Genomic DNA, 23110 nt, shown 5'->3' on the forward strand with positions numbered 1-23110 from the left:
ACCAGCAGCCACAGAGCCTGGGAGAACAAGCTACAGGGATGGTGGGAGGCTGCTGAAGCAAAATATAAGGCAAGTTGTCTTACACCCTATTACTGTACCCCTGGAACCACAGCCTCTTCACACCACTTGTGGTATGGGAAACGCACATTAACATGCTAATTTTCCACCACGCACGGGAACATGCCGCCCTCTTCAGATGCAACCAGGTGCCATTAATTGTTAAAGACACCCGGTGGCACAGATCATGTGGACATTTTCCAACAGGGTGGTTGAAGAGAAGCAGATTAGTAGATCAACTTCTCATCAACCACAATGGCCATACGTATGGACTGAAATTTGAGCGGTCCCTGCAAAACCAGCAGATTTCCAAACCATGTATGACCAGCTTAGTAAATAGAAAGGAGGGTGTATTATATTTTCTTGTTTTAACCTTTTTTTTCCCCTCTTTGGTCCAGTGGCTTAGGCCAAAATAATGTAAACCCAGGAGTCTTCATTGACATTTTTTTTCAGCTAAGCACACCCTCCTGGCTGCATGCCTGAGCTAAGGGCAAATGGATTCCAGGAAATAAATGCTACATGAATCACCTAACCTTTCTTAAGGCTTCCCAACAAAATAAAACATGGATGGATGGGTAGGATTGCTGTGAATAATCGGGGGAGGATCCTTAGCTCTTCCCCATAGCTTCTACACCCCTACGCCCTAGTGTCCTGACATCATGAAGCCTGGAGCAGGACCCGTAATCCTGCTCTGGAGATGAGGACGCCGCTGCATTCACACTACAGCGTTTTGAATTGTGGGCAGATCTGGCAGCGATTTGACATTGCCAATGTGTTAATGACAAAACGCGGAACTCGCATTTGAGATGCCATTCATTTGACTGACACCTCAAATCGCAGTGCGGATTTGCCGAGTGATAAAACGTGCTGCAATCATGGAACGCATGTCGCCCAAAAATAGTTCGGCAGCTACTTTGGGGCGACATGCGACCCGCAATGTGGGTTGCCGCGATTGCAGCGTGACAGACACGCACTGCGATTTGAGGTGTCATTCAAATGAATGGCATCTCTAATGCAAGTTCCGTGTTTTGTCATTCACACCTCGGCGCTGTCAAATCGCGGGCAGATTTCAATGGGCTGCCGTGCCTGTGTTTCCTGCAGAAAAAGGGTGCATGCACCTTTTTCAAAACATGTCCCGCAGGGAAATCGCATGTTCATTTTGGTCATGTGATTTCACTGCAGTTCCTGCATCCGAGCAGCAATTTTCAATGCGTGGGGGTGCAATTCAGCCTGTGTTTACGCTATTGCGATACGGGAACCAGCGCGATTCCAGTGCGGGTTCCCACATTGCATCTCTCTTGCAGGCAGTTCACACTGCCCTCTGCAAACCACTGTGGGTGCCAATACAAAGTTAATGACACCCCCAGATCGCAGTACAAACTGAATTCGGACAGGAATTAGATTGCATGGGTGTGAACAGCCATGCGATCCGATTCCAGTGCTGGAGGAAAAAAAGGTTCCTGCACCTTTTTTGTGTGAATGCAATGCGAGTTCTGCCATACTAACTGTATGGCTGAGTTCGAATCGCACAGACATTGCATGTGATCTACACAGCAATGCGTTGTGAGTCAGATGCAATGTCTGTGTTCGCAATAGTGTGAATCCAGGCTCACAATGATTGGCAGTCCCACGCACTTTCATTGCGATACCCACATGCATAGATATGAACCAAGCTTAACGCTCAAATCACAATCGCATTCACATGAAAAAGGGGCAGGCACCTTTGTTTTGCCACTCTGGATTCGGAGTGCATGGGTGTTCATAACCATGTGATCTGATTCAAGCAAACGCACTGCGTTCTGCAACATGCTTTTGGGGTGTTAACCTTTAAATGACACCCACAGGAAAAAACATTAAACACAGTGCGACTGCTATGCTGTGCGGGAAACAGCGATTCCTGTGCATTTCCAGCATTGCATCAGTGTGAACCAAGCCCAAAAATGAATAGGCTGAAATCACACTACACAGAACTGCATGCAAATCGCACAGCGTTCCTGGGACCTAGTGTGAATGGGTCCCAAGGGTAAATGAACCCAACAATCCTGACCAGATACTATAGAAATCATGTCTGGGGGCTCAGGACAAATACATACAGGCTGATCTGAGCAATGAATGTGCTGAGCTATCATTGCACTGATCACAGGGATACTGGATGGGCGGGTATATGGGGATTTCTAATGGAGAAGTGGTCATATGTGAAAGAAGAAGATCCGCACCCAGTGCAGTGCCGGGGATGGGATGGATGGGGGGATGGGATGGGGGGATGGATGGATGGGATCACACCCGAAGTGCATTCTATACACAGCACGTCCATCACATCCCATCTATAACATAAGAATAATAAACACATTACACGTGCGCTGTCACTAGAGGGCGTGCCCGACCGCCCACCCATCATCACCAGTAACATTACAGCGCACGGCGAGGCGTTATATAATACACTACAAGTCACACACACAATATACAACACACACAATATACAACACACACTGCACAGCGCCAACACAACTCACATCCACCAGACCCCGGCTGAAGGACACCAACTTCTTCCTTATTATGGAGAAACAGGAAGATTCCATCGTCACCCGGATGTACAATGTTCAGCCTGCCTCTCCTACCACAAACATGGAGGCAGAAGAAATACTGACCCCTTCTGGCAGACAAGGAGAAAACACGTCCCATTCTAGCTTTTCATTTGTTCTGATTATTAATAATACAAAACAAACACAACAATAATATTATATTTAAGTCAGCTTTATAATATCTAAATACATGTAAATAACATTATTAAAGTGATTGTAAGACTTCGGTTTTTTGTTTTTTAACAACTTCAGCCTCAGAAGAATTCACCCCCTTCCGGACCAGAGCACATTTTGCGATTCGGCACTGCGTCGCTTTAACTGACAATTGCGAGGTCATGCAACGTTGCACCCAAACAAAATTGATGTACTTTTTTAAAAAAAAACTCTTTATTTTTTACTATAATAAATATCCCCCAAAAATATCCAAAATATATTAAAAAAACATTTTTTTTCCTCAGTTTAGGCCAATATGTATTCTTCTACATATTGATTGGTTTGCCCAAAAGTTATAGCGTCTACAAAATAGGGGATAGATTTATAGCTTTTTTTTTATTTATTTATTTTTTTTTACTAGTAATGGCGGCGATCTTATTTTTACCGTAGCTGCGACAATATGGCGGACACATCGGACAATTCTGACACAATTTTGGAACCATTGGCATTAATACAGCGATCAGTGCTATTAAAAATGCATTGATTACTGTAAAAATGTCACTGGCAGTGAAGGGGTTAACACTAGAGGGCGGTGAAGGGGTTAACTGTGTTCCCTGGGAGGTGTTTCTAACTGAAGGGGGTGGGTACTAACTACAGGAAGTGACAGATCGTGGTTCCTAGCTAATAGGAACACACAATCTGTCACTCCTGTCAGAACAGAACAGGGAAGTGTGTGTTTACAGACACTCGTCCCTGTTCTCTCTCTCCTCTTTACGTGACCCTCAGCCACGAGCACCGGACCCCGCGAGCCCACATACAGTTGCGTGGTTTCACGCAGGGGAGCCAACCTGCCACAGTAAAACTGTGGCAGCTGGTCCGGAAGCGGTTAAAATAACAAACATGTCATACTTACCTCCACTGTGCAGTTCGTTTTGTACAGAGGGGCCCCGATCCTCAGCTCTGTTAGCTCCTCTCCACATCGTATAAACCCCTAGGAGAAGCATTCTCCCAGGGGGGTTACCTTGCAGGCACGCTCCAGAGTCCAGCATTGACGCAGAATACCAGACTCGGCCCCACCCCCCAGCAGCGGGAGCCAATGACTGTGCTGCTATCAATCTATCCAATCAAGAGCCAAGATAACGGGCAGAGGGGAAGAGCGGAGAAGAATTATAAATAAATCCGTGCACCGGATTCAAGTACAAGGTAATTTAGAAGAAAAAAAAGAGGGGAAGAGCGCGTCTATGGTGTGGGAATTACAGGACTCGGGTGAGTAAAACGGGGGGCTGGGGGGAGTGACAGTTTTTTTTTTTTGGTTTGCATAGTTGCATACATATTCCATACCTTGCTGTTCCCTGTGGAAGAGGAGAATCACTGTAGTAGTTGCCGCTACTACAGTGGTCCTTACTGTCTTCTATGTTCCATGCCGAGCCCCTGTTCTGTTGCATAGGGGGTGGTCAGCTTGGCGTTGCAGCCAATCAGAGAACACCTTGTATTTTTCTCAATGAACGCAAAACGTTTGTTCTCTGATTGGATGAGATGTACCTTGTACCTTGTCCAATCAGAGCCAAACGCAATTTCTCCCCCCGCACACATTCAAGAAAACCGGCTGTTCAGTGATGCTGGGTGCTGTAATGACCATAGGCTGGAATCCGTGGATAATCAAAGTGAAGAAATGTCTCTTGCCTGATGAAGGGGCTCTGCGTGGCTCCAAAACGTTGCTGTATATTTATTATGTGACCACGGAATAAAGCTTTGGACCCTTTCGAGGAATCCTTGGTGTGCTGATGACACTCCTTCCAATCAGAGAATGCTTTTTATTTTTTGAGAAAATGTAAAGTGTTCTCAGAACGGCTCCTATGCCAAGTGGGTGACCCCTGTGGTTACTATGCAGCAGGGCAGGTGCTCAGCACAAAACCCAGCAGACAGCGAGGATTATTGTAGTAGCAGCAGTTTCAACAGGGATCAGCCAGGTATGGAATATGTATATTTATATTGGTCCAAGCTGGAAAAATGTAATGACACAAAAAAAAATATATATATATATACATATATATATACATATATATATATATATATATATATATATATATATATATATATATATATATATATATATATATATATATATATATACCTGGAGTTCAGCTTTAAGAATTTCTGATACAAATCATTGGTAATAATTCATTTACCTTTTATTTGTTTTTTAATTAATTTTACATCTATGGCAATGTTGTATTTCTTGGTTAGTAATGTGTTATAGGTTGTAGATTTAGCATATAATGAGCCTACTACAACTCTGTAACAGTAACAGACAGAAACCCAATGTCAGTATACCAAGAGAACAAAACACAGTTGATAGTAGCTTTGGCAGCAAGTGCAGGCCCAGCGGTTTCATTCGCTCAACAACAATCAGTATTTTTGTTACAGGCAGCTAAAGCACGTATATACTTTACTTTATACTTTTATACTTTATATACTTTATTGTCATTGTATACATACAACAGAATTTTTTCGGATACCCTTTACAGCAGCAATAAAAACATTTCTCAAGAAAACCACACATACATACTCCTAGCACATGCCCACATATCTATTTAAATATATCAAGATATAAAATGTTATTTAAAAATAAATAAATAAAAGAATGTTAAAATTCTACATAAAATTCCTAAAACACTGTACCTGATGGGATTATGGACAATACGACCCTAGGAAAAAAACTATACTTTAAGCGATTAGTGTGTGTTTTAAGTGTTCTATATCTTTTCCCTGATGGCAATGGGACAAACACATTGTAACCTGGGTGGGTTGGATCAATACTAATAGCTTTTGCCCGCTTTTTTAATCGGCTGGCATATGCTGTGTCCAAATTTGGTAGATCTGTTCCTATGATCCGCTGTGCTGTTTTCACCACACGAGACAGGCACTTCTTATCCTCTGCCCTGCAGCTGGCATACCACACTACAGCGCAGTGGAGAAGAATACTCTCAATGGTACAATGATAGAAATTGACCAGAAGCCTTAAGGGCAATCCAGCCTGCTTCAGTCTCCGAAGGAAAAACAGTCTCTGCTGCGCTTTTTTCACTAGAAAAAAATTATTTTGAGACCATGACAACTCCCTTGTAATATGCACTCCCAAAAATTTAATAGTGTCCACCCTTTCCACCTCCTCACCACCTATATGAACCGGGCAATGATTGATCTTTCTTGATCTCCTATAATCCACTACTATTTCTTTGGTTTTTGCCGTATTGAGTATTAAATCATTTTCTCTACACCACTCAACCAAATGTTGAATTTCCTGCCTATAAGCTGTCTCATCATTATCTTGTATGAGTCCCACTAAAGTGGTGTCATCAGCAAACTTCACTATAGTGTTAGACGCATGTATGGGAGTACAGTCGTGAGTGAACAATGTAAACAAGGCCGGACTTAACACACATCCCTGTGGTACCCCTGTATTCAAAATAATAGTGTTAGACATCTGATCTCCTATTCTCACCATTTGTGGCCTGTTTGTTAGAAAATCCATAATCCATGAGCGCAGCAATGGACATAGGCCCAAAGTATATGTTACGGACATGAGGAATGGCTGAGTATCAGAGACATCCTTAGATAAAGTCATACTCCAAAAATCCTGAGCTTTGTTCCCCCAGAGATCCTAAGATCAGTGGAGTCCATTGGAATGATTTCCATCTCACCAAGAAGGCACAAAGGCTGCATACAAATAGGAAGCAAATGCAGGGAAAGGGAGCCGGCCTAAAAGCGTATCTGCACAGAACAGCTTTGCCAAGTCTTTTTCTCAACAACTTCAGATCACTCGCCCAAAAAATTCTTAAATTCAGGCTAAGGATTACCACAGACAAAATCAACAGCTACTGTATGTATGGTTATTATGTAGCTGAAGACAGTATTTCTTAAAATTTATAACAATGTGAATTTCCCAACAAAGGAAAACAAAATCTTGGTTAAAATATATACTGTACAAATATCCATCAAGCATACAAGCATACAGGTACCTTGCTACCATATCATGTCATCTATCAGATCAAGTCTTGCTAATGATCAATCCAGATTGCAAACCGCTGATTTGCAGAACAAGAACCGTTATTAAAACTGCCACTATCTACTGTATGTTGAACTGAATTGAATTGAATTGGACAGCCTTGTTACTCCCTCTATTTTAAGGCAGTCCCAGAGTTACAAACATCCGACTCCTACTTACAAACAGAGGGAGACAACAGGAAGTGAAAGAAAATCTACATCTAGGAAGGGAAATTCACTCCTGTAAGAGTTATCATGGGGAAAAAGGTGTCTCCAACAACCCACATTTTTCAAAATCCAATTGTCAAATTGTCACAGGGAAAGAAAGTGAGGTGAAATCTTCTGAACAGGGGCACAGACAGCAAAACAAATGTTGCAGTTGGTAAGTGATTTGTTTGCTGCACCCCCCCGCCGAACCTATCCCTCCATGTTCAGCCTCTCATGGAGTTGGATGACCCTGAATGCTAAAGGTAATCCTAAAAACTGTGTGCCTTTTGTGCCAAGGCCGCAGGCAAAATGATGCTTAAAGAGCATTGATATTGTACAGGTGTGGTATTATAAGAGCTCTGCAATGTCATCATTGCCTCTCCCTTCAGGATGATGATACCTAACAGGTTGTCACATTCATTAAGCATGCTGTCCTTTCACAGGTGTTGTTTCCACTTACCCTGTGAGAGGACAGGATCCAGGAAATTGGCACATGCGTTTATGCCAGCATGATAAAAAATGCCTCGCCAAACTCAGGGTACATTTTGGGCCTGCATGCAGTCTGCAGTGGCAGAGAAAAGAGATTGCACAGGTTGTCTCACAAGAATGTGGTTGTGCAAAATTCTAAGCCCTATTAATAGCAGAAAGTATGCTGCACATATTCACGCCACAAGCAACACCCATAATGATAGAGCGTAAAGCGCTCGTTGATGAAGGATGACGGAGACCCCATCAGAAGACCAATTTACAGTAACAGGTTCTCTAAGCTTTATCCAAATGGAATGCCTGATGTATGTTTATGCACTACACTTCCAGAGGTGGATTCTGCCCTCTACTGTCTGGGGCAGCATGTATCTTTGCCTTTTTATAACTCAGTTGCCTTCTGAGATCCTATGGATGAAAAAGTGGACTTGTTCACATCAGATGCAGTCCAGTGCGTATTTATTCTGCATCAAGAATGCATAAACAGTGTCTAACTTTGATTCCAATTACCTAGTTCACACCAGTACAGCGCACTCTAGTGCAGTCAACAAAAGTAGAATGTTGCATTGTTTCTGTATGGAACACATCTGATGCATTGAGAATGCATCAAAAACACTCATGCAGAAACACTTCTGGAACACAGAAATTGTGGTGATCTGGCCATCAGGCTTGCACAGAATCTATACAGTGACAGATTTTGCCTGCCAATCAGCAATAGAGTTAACTTCGCTATATAAACTTCAGAAATGGCATTACATTCGACACTGGAAACTACAAAATTTGGCACAGTTTCTGGAAAGAGTGGAACCTAGTAACTGACTTTTGGTTGATGCTTTTGATAGACCTAGTACAAGCACTGGCGCACTCACTGCTATGAGAGCACTGTGGTTATACCACTGGAGGGCAGGCATAACTTCTACACAAGCCTTCAACATTTCCTATAATGGGAGGTTATTGTTTGGCCAAATGCTGAACAATGCAATGAAGCGAATGACAGGAGGGGAAAGTCTGGACTGTGGCCATAGACTAGTAAGAGGAAGCCGCCATCCTTCACTCAAGCCTACTAAACTTCAGAAGGTGCAGGAGGCCAAATCTTATAGGACAGGCTGCAGATTTAACAGATAACAGTGGAGGTGTCTCAGTTACTTTTGACATGAAATCAAGTCCAGAGCAGGCTGCTAAGATGGCTGGAAAGTCTTTTTTGAACCAGTCTCTACCAGTTGGGGCCAGGGGGCCTGAGTGAAGTTAATTGTCGTCCAAACCCTCCAGAAGTAGGTTACAATCATTAAAGACCAGTGGGTTCATAAGACATGTGGGAGTACAAGGGAGAATTCCAAAGTTGACCACTGAATTAATTACATTTATGTTCAACAGATTTCAGAGAAAATGCTTGCAAGATTTTTATACTGCTACAAGGCCATTATACCAGTGATGCCAGAAACATAGAATCATCTGGGGGCCTCCCCCCCCCCCCAGTTTTTCTAGTACTTAAGGCAGGAGCCTTCTGGCCTGTTTCAATTTGAAGGAATCAAATGTGTTCATAAGCATGAAGAGGTGCAAGATGGAGTCCATGCAGACAGGGACAGTTCAGCAGGAGGACCACTTGGTATCAATCGACCAGCCAACTCATACTTCCATGTACCGATCAATGTCAAGCACCAGAGGCGTGTGAAATTTGCGGTGGCCAGATGTCACTTCCAGTTCAGGTGTCTGCCGTTTACAGAATTAGCACAGCCCCAGGGATCTTTTTTGAAGATCTTGTTGGCAGTGGTGGTACCTTGGGCCAGGTGGCACATGAGGGTGTTTCAACTTGCCTTCTTTAGCCTATGAGCTGGGCTGTCTATGGATCGGAACATCTTTGTGCCTATACAAATTCAACAAGAACTGTAATTTTGGACATCGCCACTATGCTTCTTTCAGAGGCATGCCTCTCAGCCCAGGAGATGGGATGATTCTGATGTTAGTCCCTGGGGCTGGGGAATCCACAATCTGAAGAAACAAGTGCAAGGCCATTGGAGCATGGTGAAGTGCAGACTCCCCAAGTATCTTGAATGGAAGTAAGCCTTTTTCTAGCATTGCAAGCCTTTCAGGATCTTCAGAGGCCTGAGTAAGGTTGACAACAAGACAGAGAACCACTTACAGTCAGTTAAGCAAATCCAATTTTTGGTTTGGTTAGGCAGAATATTTTTTCAACAAGTGCCTCATAACAATATTGGCCCTATGGGCCGGTCCAGCAGTAGTTCTCAAAGAGACTTCACTGGACATGCAGCTTCTCATCTTTGCAACAGGATACCAATGCAAAGGCTCCGTTATACAAAATAGGTTCACAGTGCCATCTTTGTCTCTGGTCGAATGAAATATTTTATGGCAAGGTCAGTAACAGCACCCAAATCCAATGAGACTAATAGCCTGGTTATGGAAGAGGCTACACTAGAGGTGCAGGGATTCTCATCTGAGGTTGTTCAGACCTTGGTGACCAGAAGATCATCCATGAACGCTACATAGGAGAGGATATGAAAGAAGTTTGTTTTGTTTCTCTCCTGTGTTCCCTGCTCTAGCCAATATTCTTGACACTTTACAGTCAGCGCTAGAGGTTGGTCTGGCATACAACTCCATTTAAGGTACAGATCTCTACTTTATCTTTTCACAGGCTGCAGATGGGTGCAAAAGCCAGTGACCAGATGCTTCTTCCAGATGACAATCTATATATGACCTTGAGGGAAATCCTTGTTCCCTCTGTTGGACTTAGGTCTGGATCTGAGAGCACCCTTTGCAACTACTTCAGACAGAAGGATGTTGAACATTGCAACACTTTCCTGCAAGAGCCCTTTGGTGTCTTTTTTCCTTCCTTTTTTACCAGAGATGGGGATACAGCGCCTATCTCCAAAGTTCAATTTTAAAGTGGTATCCAGTTTCCAGAACAACTGGGAAGTAGTCCCTCCGAGTTTCACACGAGAGTCACTGAGTGCACAGCAGTAAGACTTTAGTTACTAACAGTGTACTTGATCAAAAGAGGAAACTGTACAATCTTTTCCTTTAATAGCCATCAGGCAAATTAAAATTCAACTTAAAGCGGACCTCCACCCAAAAGGGGAAGCTCTGCTTGTTTGCTTCCTCCTCTGCACCTTTCAGAGGGGGAGGGGTGTTTTTACAGGTACCCATCCCCACTTCTGAGAGACCTTGCAGCGGCAAGGCCCCCCTTCTTCCACCACTATGGTTTCCCTTACAAGAAATGACAGGGGCAGCACCCGAGAGCCGATTAAAAAAATCGGCTGGGGTGCCGACATAGCAGGATACCTGGACAGGTAAGTGTCCTATTATTAAAAGTCAGGGAATACAGTATTTGTAGCTGTTGACTTTTCATTTTTGGAGGGGTGGGGGGGGGACTCCACTTTAAGAACAAACCTATCTTGTTTGTAACCGGGACTGCAAGTACTCTACTTTTTACATCTTATTTGTAACTGAATTCATATACCCATTCTATGCTCAATTTCTAAATTCCTATTTAGAAGATTTTATTACTATTAGAATTCTTCCACTATAGACATACAATGCCAAAGATATTTTTTTTATTGAAGGCTGGTTCTATGTGTTGCACTAATCTTAATTCTTAATATTCCCATTTTTTTTGTACATATCCTGTTTGCTCATACATACCCTATATGTGTGTGTGTGTGCGTGCGTGTGTGCGTGTGTGCGTGTGCGTGTGTGTGTGTGTGTGTGTATATAAAAACTGTCCAAGTCTGGAGTCAGGAAGCACCACACTCATACAGGACTGCTTTGAAATCACAGACTGGGACTTGTTTGCACAAGGTGCAGATTTAGAGGAATATGCCTCATCGGTTTTGACCTATACACATTTCTGTACAGAGACTGTACTAAGCACTAAAACCATTAAGGTGTTTCCAAATCAAAAGCTATGGCTGTATGGAAAAGTACAGGCTCTGCTCAGAGAACAAGACTATGCAGTTGATTTATTAAAGGCAAATACATTTGTACACTGGAAGTGCACTCGCTCCAGAGCTTAATAAATAAAGTAAAACTTCACTTTGCAATACTCAATCACATGCAAGAAAAATAAAAAAACAGAATTTTTGTTTGTACATGATTGGATGACAGAAACCAGCAGAGCTTCCCCTCAGATCTAGAGCAACTGCATTTAAAACGGAATTCTACCTGTAGCAGTGGCCCGACCCCCTAGAGGCCTAATGGTGACCTCCAGAATCAGGGAGAGTTGACATTTGTAGAGTGGGTTGCTAGGCATAGTGGGTATAATGCAAGATGAAAGATTTGGGCGCCAGTCACTTTTTGAATGTGAACAAAAATGACCAGTTACACTTACCGGTAACAGTGTTTTTCTGGGAAGTCTTCCAGGACGGCACCCTGAGAAATGACTGGTCTCACCTGACAGGAAACACAATTAACAAAGGGGTTAAAACCCAGCCCCTCCCTGTGCTACTCAGTTGTGAAAAAGTATTGACCCACACCAGTGCACGAGAGTGAAACACCTCAAATCTTCATACAAAACCAACATACAAAAAGAGGGGGTGGGAAGTAGGCCTGGAAGAGTTCCCAGAAACACCGTTACAGGTAAGTGTCACTGGTAATTTTCTCAAGTCACCTTCCAGGACGGCATTCTGAGAGAAGAGCAAGTAGCTCAGGCCTACCTTAGGGTGGGACAACAGCTTATAGGACCTTCCTACCAAACGCCAGATCCTGAGGTGACAGCAACTCCACCCTGTAGGGTTTCAGGAAGGTGCTCTGGCTTGTCCATGTAGCTGCTCTGCATATCTTCTCCACCGATGCTCCAGCCCTTTCTGCCCAAGAGGTCGCCAGAGACAGAGTGGAATGTGCCTTAAGGTTATTCAGGGCTGCCCTACCAGCCTGATCATAGGCTAGAGTAATAGTCTTCTGCTTAATCCATCTTGCTATGGATGCTTTAGATGCTTGCTGACCCTTATTCTGGCCAGAAAAACTAACTAATATGTGGCTGGACCTTCTAAACTTTTTTAAATAAGTCAACAGACAACGTCTGACATCTAAACAATGAAAGGAACTTTCTTTCTCGTTCTGAGGATTGTCCTTCCTTCATTCTGTACCAATCTCTTGAGTTATGTGGAACCTTGAGGCTACCTTCGGGAGGTACAGGGGGTCCTGCCTGAGTACATCCCTAGAAAAAAGGGCTCTTTTATTGACGGCGCCTGGCTGTAGCTCATACGCCTGGCCATTTTAACCTCCAGCAGGAACACACACGTGGCTAGGCCCCAGGCTTCGGGCCTAACCTTCAGCTGCTGCTTCACACAAAAGCCCCCAGGCCTCAGCCTGGGGCTAAAAGAGCACTGAACCCCTGACTCATTCACTTAAATAGAGGATCCCAGCATGCAAAGTAGCAACTCTGGCTGAGAAATTCTGTCTATTCACAACCTGAGCTCATTGTGGTCTTGTCATTCTAATGCCAAAGGCAGCAGTGGCACCTATTGACAGAAGAGAGAAATGCACCAGATTCAGGCTTAGGGCAAAAAGTCAGTAGATACAACTACCAATTAGCCAGGCTAGTTACCACTTAACATAACTAAATTTGTTAGCAACCTGGCTAAAACCAGGGAAAGTTGCACTTCCGCTCATTTGTCCCCCCCCCCCCCTTTTCGGGGGAAAGTGGATACCTGTCTTTGACTGGGAGAACAGGCCGCGGCGCATTACGTCAACAGCCTGGCTCCATCCTCCCTCCATCTTCCCCTGCCGCCGGGCCAGTAGGAGAGCGCAGCGGTGCCTCGCGCATGCACAGTAGGGACCCGGCGTGAAGCCGTAGTACTACACTGCCGGGCTCCCTTACCCGCAATGGCGGCGGCAGCACCCGACAGCTGATGGAAACATCAGCTGTGGTGCCGACATAGCTGGACTCCAGGACAGGTCCTATTATTAAAAGTCAGCAGCTGCACTATGTGAAGCTGCTGGCTTTTAATTTTTGCAGGGGTGGGTGGACCTCCTCTTTAAAGTGCACTTGCAATACACAGTATATTTGCCTTTTTAGGCAATCAACCTCTCTGTCTTTAAATCATATGACTCATTGGCCTACAGGAAGGCTCAAAGAAAAATAAGCGGGGTATTAGTGAGGCTAAGCAGAAATTAGGGAGGCTGAGAAAAAAATAGGTCACAAATTGTGAAAATGGAGAATAACTTCTTTTCCACTCTGATTTTAAACACAGGAGTACCACAGGGCTGTGTGTTCAGATTGGCCCTGTTGACCTTATTTACACATGATTGCATCCTTATTCATGCCTCTAGTAATATGGTGACAATTGTAGATGATACCACTCTAATTGGCCTTTTACATGACAATGAGACAGCCTATAGGGAAGAAATTCAACATCTGGTCCAGTGAAAATCATCAACAAAAACTAGGGAGGTAATAGTGGTCTACAGGAGATCCAAGAAGATCACCCATTCCCTCTGCATATAAACAGAGAAGAGGTGGAGAGTGTGAATAACAGCAAATTCCTGGGAGCTTAAATAACAAAGAAGTTGTCATGGTCCCGCAACACCTCCCACTTAGGCCAGACTGGCTTTAAAGCTCCTGATTTCTGTTGTTGCAGCACAGAGAACATTCTCCTACACTCTGCTATAATATGGTATGAAGGCTGCACGTTGGTGGACAGGAATGATATGTCATGGGTAGTAACAACACATCTGATTTTAGGTACTGACATATCAAACATGGGCACTGTGTGTACTTACCAGTCATGGAAAAGAGCTTGCAGCATTAGCAAAGATCTAACTCGCCCAGAATACAGTGAGGGGAATTTCCTAAGACTGGAGCAGCCAGAATCTGGAGCAGCTGTGCATGGCAACCAATGAGCTTCTGGCTTTCATTTTCAAGCTTAACTGAACAAGATAAAGATAGAAGCTGATTGGTTAATATGCACAGCTGCTTATGTTTTAATAAATTCTCCCCAGTATGTTTAGTCCACTTCCATTATTAGTAAAAAGATACAGAGTAATCAAGACTCACACAAACAGACAGAATACGTTTTCTGCCAGAGCTGTTTTATACATTACTCCATCATATACAAACTCCCAAGAATATTGATGCATCTCCATATTTTATTTTTCATATGCAATATTGTATTAGTACCCTGTTTAATATGTGGATTACTTTGAGTATATTATTTTCTTTGCAAGGGCTATTGCTTACAGGTAAGTAATGTGTTTTTGTATATTTGTACATATGTATGCACAAATGTATTTACATGTATTTTTGCAATTGTCAGAGAGTTAACATGTAACTCCCCTGCATTGCATGCAAAGGTAATAAAGTATCCAGTCTAATTATAAAACAGTGCAGTGTGCATGATGCTGAAGTTGTCTCCTTATTCGGCCAGCTTCTTTTTCAAATGCAGAAGGTGGCTCTTTATTCGGCCAGTCTCTTACAAGTATTCAGGTTGAGTCTTCGCAAAAGTGATTATTTACTAAGCAATCATCTGCAAAGTTTATAATAAAATTATGAACTTTAACAAGAATTCTGTCTCCCTAACTGCCATGTATTTAATGAGGGTAATGCTGAATAAATAACTTTTTCTATATGAAAACCATCTTGGCTCAACCAAATGTGACTTGTTTTCATATATATTGGGCATCCCTCTATTAGTTGAAGTTCAATTTGGCCTGAGCCAAGTGATATAAATCCTAAAAATTGGCACCATGACAGCCGTGCATTTCAATGGGAAATTTGAATAAGGAACCAAGCTATTCCTATATAAAAACCATCTTGGCTCACATGAAAATTCCACTTGTTTTATACTTATTGGGCATCCTACTATATAGAAAAGTTCAATTTGGCCTGAACCAAGTGATATAAACCATGAAATATGGCACCAAGCTTGGCACCCTGGCATCCATGCATTTCACTGTGACATTCTGAATAAGAAACCAAGCAATTGCTATTTAAAAACCTTTTTGGCTCACCCGAATTCAAATTGTTTTATACTCATTGGGCATCCTACTATATAGAAAAGTTCAATTTGGCCCAAACCAAGTGATATAAATCATAAAATATAGCTACATTTATTTGAGGGTCTCTATGCATCAGCTAGTAATTTGTCACAGCACATTCTTGTTACTGCAGCATTCAGCACTTCTGTTGGATGCAATGTATTCCTATAGAGTAATAGCTTGGATTATGAGCATAATTAGTTCCAGATGAATGATTGTAATCCAAAGCACTCGTATAACAAAGCGAGTTTCCCCATAGGAAATAATGGAAACTCAGATAATCCGTTCCACAGCCACTGCTAGTCTATGCAGTACCGTGTGTGGCCAGAGGTGCAGGGGCACCGGAGGCACTTGGAAACACTCAGACGCTCGGAGACTCTCAGACTCTCCATTCCCGAGTGTCTGAGCGTTTCCGAGCGTCTCCAAACATCACCGGCAACCCTGCACCTCTGGCCAAATGCGGTACTGCACACCTCAGCAGCTTAAATCCTGCTCGTCTTGCGAGACAACGCTCACAAAGGGAGTCAGGATTTAAAAAAAAAAAAAAAAATTGCTTGTAAAGCAAAACGCTTGTAAACCACGTAACTCGCAATCCGAGTTTCCACTGTACAAGTATAAATGTATCATGTTTTGTGATCTGTTACTTTTCCTTTTCAGTAGTTCTTCATTTTAGCTTCTTCACTGAGGCTGGGTTCACATTGGTGTGATGCGGGAAACCCTTCAAATTCTGTGCGGGTTCCCGCATTGCACCTGAATCGCTGGCGGTTCACACTGACATCTGCAAACCGTTCTGGGTGTCAATGTAAAGTTAATAACACCACCAGATCAGTTCGTAGATCGCAGTGTGAACTGTGAAATGGTGCAGGAATCAGATCGCATAGATGTGAACACCCATGCTATCTCATTCAAGTGCGGACCAAAAAAAGGGTCCTGCACCATTTTGGTGCGAATGCAATGTGATTTCAGCCATACAGTTTGTATGGCTGAATTTGCATTGCACAGACATTACATGTGATCTACAAAGCAATGCGGTGTGAATCGCACGTGATATCTGTGATCACACGAGTGTGGACCCAGTGAAAGGGTTAAGGTAGGTTTTGTGCTACAGTACTAAAGTGTTTGGCTCTGGCTTGAGCAAAAAGTGGCAACCCTACCTGCAGTGCCAGTGCTTGATCTCCCACAGCTTCACCAATGTGCAATGTATTCAGTTTTTAGTCAAAATCCAAAACCTGTATAAATGGATTTAGTCAACAACTAAATTTATTTTTCAGACAAATCCTTTCATCAGAAGCAAAGTTTTACAGTGTGCACATGTCTTCTTAGCACTGGGACGCATAAAATGTATACAGACATGCTCACAGAGCGGGATTATATAACATGCACGAGTGCTGCATCCTGGTAGTGCTGTATGATTGGCGTTAGTGTCCAGTTTGGTAGAATAGACATGTGCCTGTAGGTTCCCTACATAGAGGGGCACCATGCCTTCATCTTCTCTGCCTAACTACCATTGTTTTAACAAGATACAACACCAGCAATAACAACAAAGGTGCACTCTGCACAGACTCTGCTTCTGCTCCATGACCGATAGCTCTGTCTGACACTGAAAGGCATTTTATATTGCAGCCTTTACGCAGCACATAGTAGAGGTAAGGACACAAGCTGAGGGTGGCCAAAATGTGAATCTGGCCATGTAAATTTCATTGGTCAGTGCCTGGAGGCTACTCTGCATGGCAATTAATGTAATGTAATTTTTTTTTTTTTTTCAATCCAGTATATTTTAATTATTTTTATATGCAAAAAGCAAAAACAAGCAATATACACATACATCCCAAGTACAAGCAAATAATATACACATGATAATTACACATTAATCACACAAAAAAAAAAAAAACATACAAAAAAATATATAAAAATGTTCCCAAATCCCACCTCCCCTCTCAATATCCTTTTCTAAACTCTTTCCCTTTCTGGCCCAAAAACCTCCAACCACCTTTTCCAAATATTCTCGCATTTCCCGGGACAACCTCTACGTAAGAAAATGTATTTTTCTTTTATCATGCTTTCTTGTTTGGGACATCTCCATAACACGTGTATTAGATTCACAGACCCTCCCTACGTTTTCATTTAAATAACTTCTCAGATGTGTGGTAAGACCTATGTAAATTAAATAATTGTATTGATCTTTTGTAGTGGATAAGGATACCCTGGGGATTGAAGATAGTGCTATTGCCCATTGCTCATCTGATATTGGCCCCAAATCATGTAGCCATTGGGTCCTTGATGGAATATCTATCAATTCTTGAAGCCTATTATATAAGACCCCATATAGGCAAGATGTAAGACCATGTTTATGGACCTTCACATCCAATAAAGAAATTATTATAGAATTACTGAGTTTAAGAACAGAAGAGTGGGCCTGCACCTGAATAGCATGTCTAAGCTGTAAACACTGAAAAAATCTTTGATTGGGAATATTTTATTCGATAGTTGGTTGAAAGTTTTTTTAATGTAATATATTATATTAATTGATTCAGCTTGATTAACTCACTTTTGCTTGATGATGTTTAATTATTTTACTGCTTTTGTAATCAATGTATGTCAGATAAGCGTACTCACCGAGGCTGAGATGCTGAGAGCGGTAACCTCTTGCGACTAAGTGCACTCCACTCCTGGAGATGGTACAGGGGGTGAAGGGCACAAAGAGGCATGAGTCACCAGCAGGCTGGGCAGATCTTGCAAGAAGGTCTCCGGCAGGGAGACAGCTGTGCAGGACTGGAAGATGCTGAAGCTCAAGAAGGAGGATGAACAGCTGATCCAACAACAGGCCGGGGGTCAAACACCATTGACTAGTAAAAGTCTCTAGGCAAAAACAGTCTAGTGCAAAGGACTGTTAGCAGGTCTGTCAGCAGGCTGATGACTTAGTACTGAAGATTGATAGCAAAGTCTGTAAACAGGCCGAGGGTCAAACACAGGTAACTGGAAGCAAAGTCTGTGAGCAAGCCAGGGGTCGAGCACTGAAGACAATAGCAAAGTCCAGGAGCAGGCTGAGGGTCAATCACTGGAGACAGGAAGCAATATCCGTAGACAGGCCGAGGGTCAAACACAGGAAGCAAGTGGAGAAGTCCGAGAGGCAAGCCGAGGGTCAGATGCAGGAAAAGATCAGAGCAGGTTAAGGTCAATCCAGGTCACAACAGGTAATCAAGAATCAGGATACAAGCAGGAAACATACGGGGAGTTGAAAGACAAGAAGAAAAGAAGGAAAAGAGGGCGCACCGACCTAGTGCATTACCACTGATAGCGTTTATTAAAAAAAGGTAAAACAACAAATGAATACTCACAAACGAGCATGAATGACAAGCATGAACAATAGCTGCAGGTGTGCAGTAACAGACATCAGAAAGAAACCGGGACTGGACATCAGGTGGATAAGGCAATGGCTGACGCGTTTCGGGGGAGAACCCCTTTCTTCAGAGCCTAAGCGGGTGGTGACTGCTCGCAGGTAAGAGCTCCTCTATATATGTGTATGCGTATGACTATGCATCCCAATCACCACCAGCACCAGCCCACAAAGGCCACTCCCACCTACACAGGAAGCACAGCCCTCCAAGATGTAAAAGCCCTCCCTTGTGTCACTATGTCGCCACAGTAACACCATGGCGATATCCCCCACACATCCATGGAAAGAATATATATCATCTTGGAGGGCTGTGCTTCCTGTGTAGGTGGGAGTGGCCTTTGTGGGCTGGTGCTGGTGGTGATTAGGATGCATAGTCATACGCATACACATATATAGAGGAGCTCTTACTTGCGAGCAGTCACCACCCGCTTAGGCTCTGAAAAAAGGGGTTCTCCCCCGAAACGCGTCAGCCATTGCCTTATCCACCTGATGTCCGGTCCTGGTTTCTTTCTGATGTCTGTTACTGCGCACCTGCAGCTATTGTTCATGCTTGTCATTCATGCTCGTTTGAGAGTATTCATTTGCTGTTTTACCTTTTTTTAATAAACGCTATCAGTGGTAATGCACTAGGTCGGTGCGCCCTCTTTTCCTTCTTTTCTTTTTGTAGCCCATGAATACCCATTATTCTGAAGAGGGCTGCAAGACGGCAGACACCACTGAAGCATTCTGGCCTTACCACACATTAAGGGTCTAGATACCCGAGCGCAGGAGAGAGTTTTTTCGGTTATGAGTTGAAAGACAAACCAGCAATCAGGTCATGGCACAGAATGGCTTTTATAGGCCGGCGGGAGGCACATGTTGTGCGCACTATTGCGTACGCGCATTCGCCATTCCGCTGAATCGCGCACGCGCATTAGCCGCTTCGCTGAATTGCACACAAACATTAGCCGTTTAGCCAAATTGCGCACGCGCATTAGCTGTTTTGCTGTATTGTGCCCAGGGATGCGCCGGAGTGCCGCTCTACCGCGCATGTGCGAAGGAAGGCAGCGATATTGGCGAGACTGGTACTTGCCTCTTTCCTGACAATGTACGAATTTTCTTGTACCTTGTAAAACTCAATAAAATATTAAAGTTTTTTTTAATGTAAGATTCTGAAATAATTGCTTCATATATCTCAACTCTTGTTTTCCCCAAAAATCAAGCCCTTTCAGTTTCCTCAATTCCTCATAACTATGGTTATTCCATATTGGGGTATGAACAGTGTACCCTGTAACCTTAGTGATCTTTTTAATCTCTTGCCAAACTTTATCCATTAATTTTCCCGTTGGGAATCCCTTATCTCCCAGCAAATTTCTTGTCTCCAGTAAGGATATTAATAGGTATTCCTTAGATAACGGCAATAACAACAGACCTTGTATAGGATCATTGTCCGCCATTGTCCGCCATTGTCGTCCAAGCAAAAAAATGCTGTAGCTGGAAAATAGCTTTTTACATGTGGAATAGCAAGCCCCCCTCCCATCTTTAGGTAGCAATAAAGTAGGTAAATTTATACGGGGGGGTTGTTTTTTCTGCCAAATGAGTTCCCGAAAGAGACTCCACCTTCTTAAACCAATATTGTGTAATCCAAATAGGAGTGTTCTGAAAGACATAAAGCAGTTGCTGGGTCCAGATCATTTTAATGAGATTCGCTCTACCCATCACTGTCAATGGAAGTTTACACCAGCTCCGACACTTAACCCTAAATTTAAGCAATAGTAGTTTGAGATTCAACTCAATATAGTCCTTTACACTCGGTGATAAGTCTCATAAGTTCTACTAGTGAGCTTGAAGTATCCCCCAAAAAAACATGAGCATCGTCTGCATATAAGGCTAATTTCTCATTGAAATGCATGGCTGTCATGGTGCTAACTTTTATGATTTATATCACTTGGCTCAGGCCAAATTGAACTTCAACTAATAGAGGGATTGTCACGTTGTCATAAATCAGATGTGACCAGAACTGTGTGACTGCGACAGAGTGAATCAGACATAAACAGGTGAAAGTAAATAAGTTTACTAAAGTAAATGCATATAAATGTGAACACACCACCAAAACAGAGTGAACAAATCTATATATATATATATTTATATATAGCAAAAGGGAGTACCAGAATCGTAGTCAAGCCAGGCCAGGGTCATAAACAGGAGATCAGCAGATGGGGGGCCAGGAGTAAACAGACAGGGAACAAGATGGAAGGAGTCAGGCTGCAGGGCAAGGATCCAGGGATACAGGAACAGAAACAAACAGGTTCAGGGTTCAGGGTTCAGGATATAGGAATCAAGGTTCAGGATCACAGATAAACAGGACAAGGACAATACCAGGGCAAGATGTGTGTGCACTTGCTGGGTTTTTATACTATAACTGCTATCAAAGTCAGGTGATGCCTAATTGCAGAAAGTAAAGCCTGCTCCACACTGCCAGGATCCATCCGCTGGTGGATGCCAGTACTGCGGCCCAAAAGATGACATAATACCAGCAGGAAAAAGCTCTGACAGTTCCAAACTGCCAGGAGACAAGACAGTAAGATTACTATGTCAAAGTAACTTAGAATAGAGTTCTGTACAACTGGACTGGAATCAACACATAAGTCAGCAATAAACAGCATTAACTGCAATGTGAATAATAATACTATAACTAGTCTAAAGTGCACTCTAGGAGAACAGCTAGGATATGGTGTAATGTCCCCTGAGCGATACCTCTTAGCATAAGCAATAGGTAAAGGTCTCTGTGTAGTAGCTGTAAAGGGGCAGTCTTTAGTCTTAACGCTTGAGCCAGCTAGCATTGGGGCCCAGTTGTATCATTGGTACACATGAGAATAGACCCAGTCAAGCCTGTAGGCAGCAATAAGGCTACTAGATGGCTGCATGGTCAGCTCCCAAGGGGCTCAGTCTATCTAGCAGCAGATAGCAAATCCCCACAGCAGCAGCTCACCAGTTCCAGTGATATTGCAGCTCAGGGTCCAGCACACACAGCCATCAATCCACTCTCTGCTCTGCAGCCAGGTGGTTCTGGCTGTCGGCAACTCCCAAATTCAGCACTCTGGATCCTGCTCAGACAGCAGTCGAAAAATGCAGGTCTTTTCCCTCCTCCTGGCAATCTCTCTCTCTGGGGAATGTAGGTTAAAAGCTCTTGATTACAAATTAGAGTGTCTCTCCTCTGGAATACAGTTCCCACAGTGCAGTGCTTCCTTACTCAGTCTGTTGAACTCTTCCTCCTCAGAAGCTCCCTCCTCTCACTGATACAGCTGTTAACCAGTTCAGCACCACAGGGCAGAAGCTAAAGAGAGCAGCTGTAACCAGTTTTTCTAATTCCCCATTTTTGTTAATATATATTTTTGTGTTGTTGAGAAGGGTTCTAATGCTGGTGTGTGTGTTTAATGATAGGCCAACTTTAATGATAACCTCCAAGAAAATATGCAAATGCATGATTTAGTTCACTTTTCAAAAAATTAAATAATTTTCAGGTGTTCTAGTGCAATTATCCAAATTCTTTCTTTATAACTGACTTGTGTTGGGAATTTCTGCTCTGTAAATTGAAAAATACAGTATATCTTAATAGTCAATGCACGAATCAATAACATTACAACCCAAACATAGCAAGATACTTCTGACAATACAAAATAGTTTATATAACTATTATCTAAAAATATTTATTATTAATATTATATAAAATTGAACAGAATATATACAAAAGGATTATAAAAGCATGGAGGACTGATGTTTATAATGGCAACTGTATAAAACAATAAACAAATGTTTTATCTATTGGAATTCATTATGTAAGCTATAGATCTGGGTTTATAAATTAAAGTAAAACTCCAGGTAAACAGCCTAATACATTGTTGAAATATATTCTGTATATTTTTAATTTTATATACAGTATTTATTTACAATTTTATTTACCTTTTAGGATTTGTCATTTTGGTCAGTTTTTCTTGGGCGATATACACACATTACTAGTCCGGATTATACCTTTGATCTTTCCTGGTTAATCATTACTGTTTCCTATGTCATCTCCCTGTTTCTTTGGTCAGCAACCTGCTTAGCATTCAAAGCTGAATTGTTGAATCAAAAAATGAAATGCTTAAAGGAGAAGTAGGGCCAAAGCTCTTTTGGCCCTAATGTACTTCTCCTGAAGTCACTTAGCCAGTCCAGGCTC

General features: G+C 42.7%; 1 protein-coding gene across 6 annotated transcripts in view; it reads right to left on the reverse strand.

Annotated features, from left to right (window-relative positions):
- The window catches only part of XIAP (X-linked inhibitor of apoptosis), an 86676-nt gene extending 63803 nt beyond the window's left edge, over nucleotides 1-22873 (reverse strand). For 4 of the 6 annotated variants that reach the window (XM_073599426.1, XM_073599425.1, XM_073599431.1 and 1 more), the window contains exon 1: nucleotides 2571-2754. In XM_073599426.1, coding sequence (XP_073455527.1) covers nucleotides 2571-2739 — 169 coding nt within the window. In that variant the 5' untranslated portion in view covers nucleotides 2740-2754. Of the gene's footprint in view, nucleotides 1-2570; nucleotides 2755-11868; nucleotides 11888-22854 lie in introns of those variants that run through there. The other 2 variants (XM_073599430.1, XM_073599429.1) reach the window with 2 other exon arrangements.
- Nucleotides 22874-23110: the final 237 nt, after the last annotated feature.

This window comes from Aquarana catesbeiana, linkage group LG09 (assembly GCF_042186555.1).
Source record: "Aquarana catesbeiana isolate 2022-GZ linkage group LG09, ASM4218655v1, whole genome shotgun sequence".
Classification (NCBI taxonomy): Eukaryota; Metazoa; Chordata; class Amphibia; order Anura; family Ranidae; genus Aquarana; species Aquarana catesbeiana.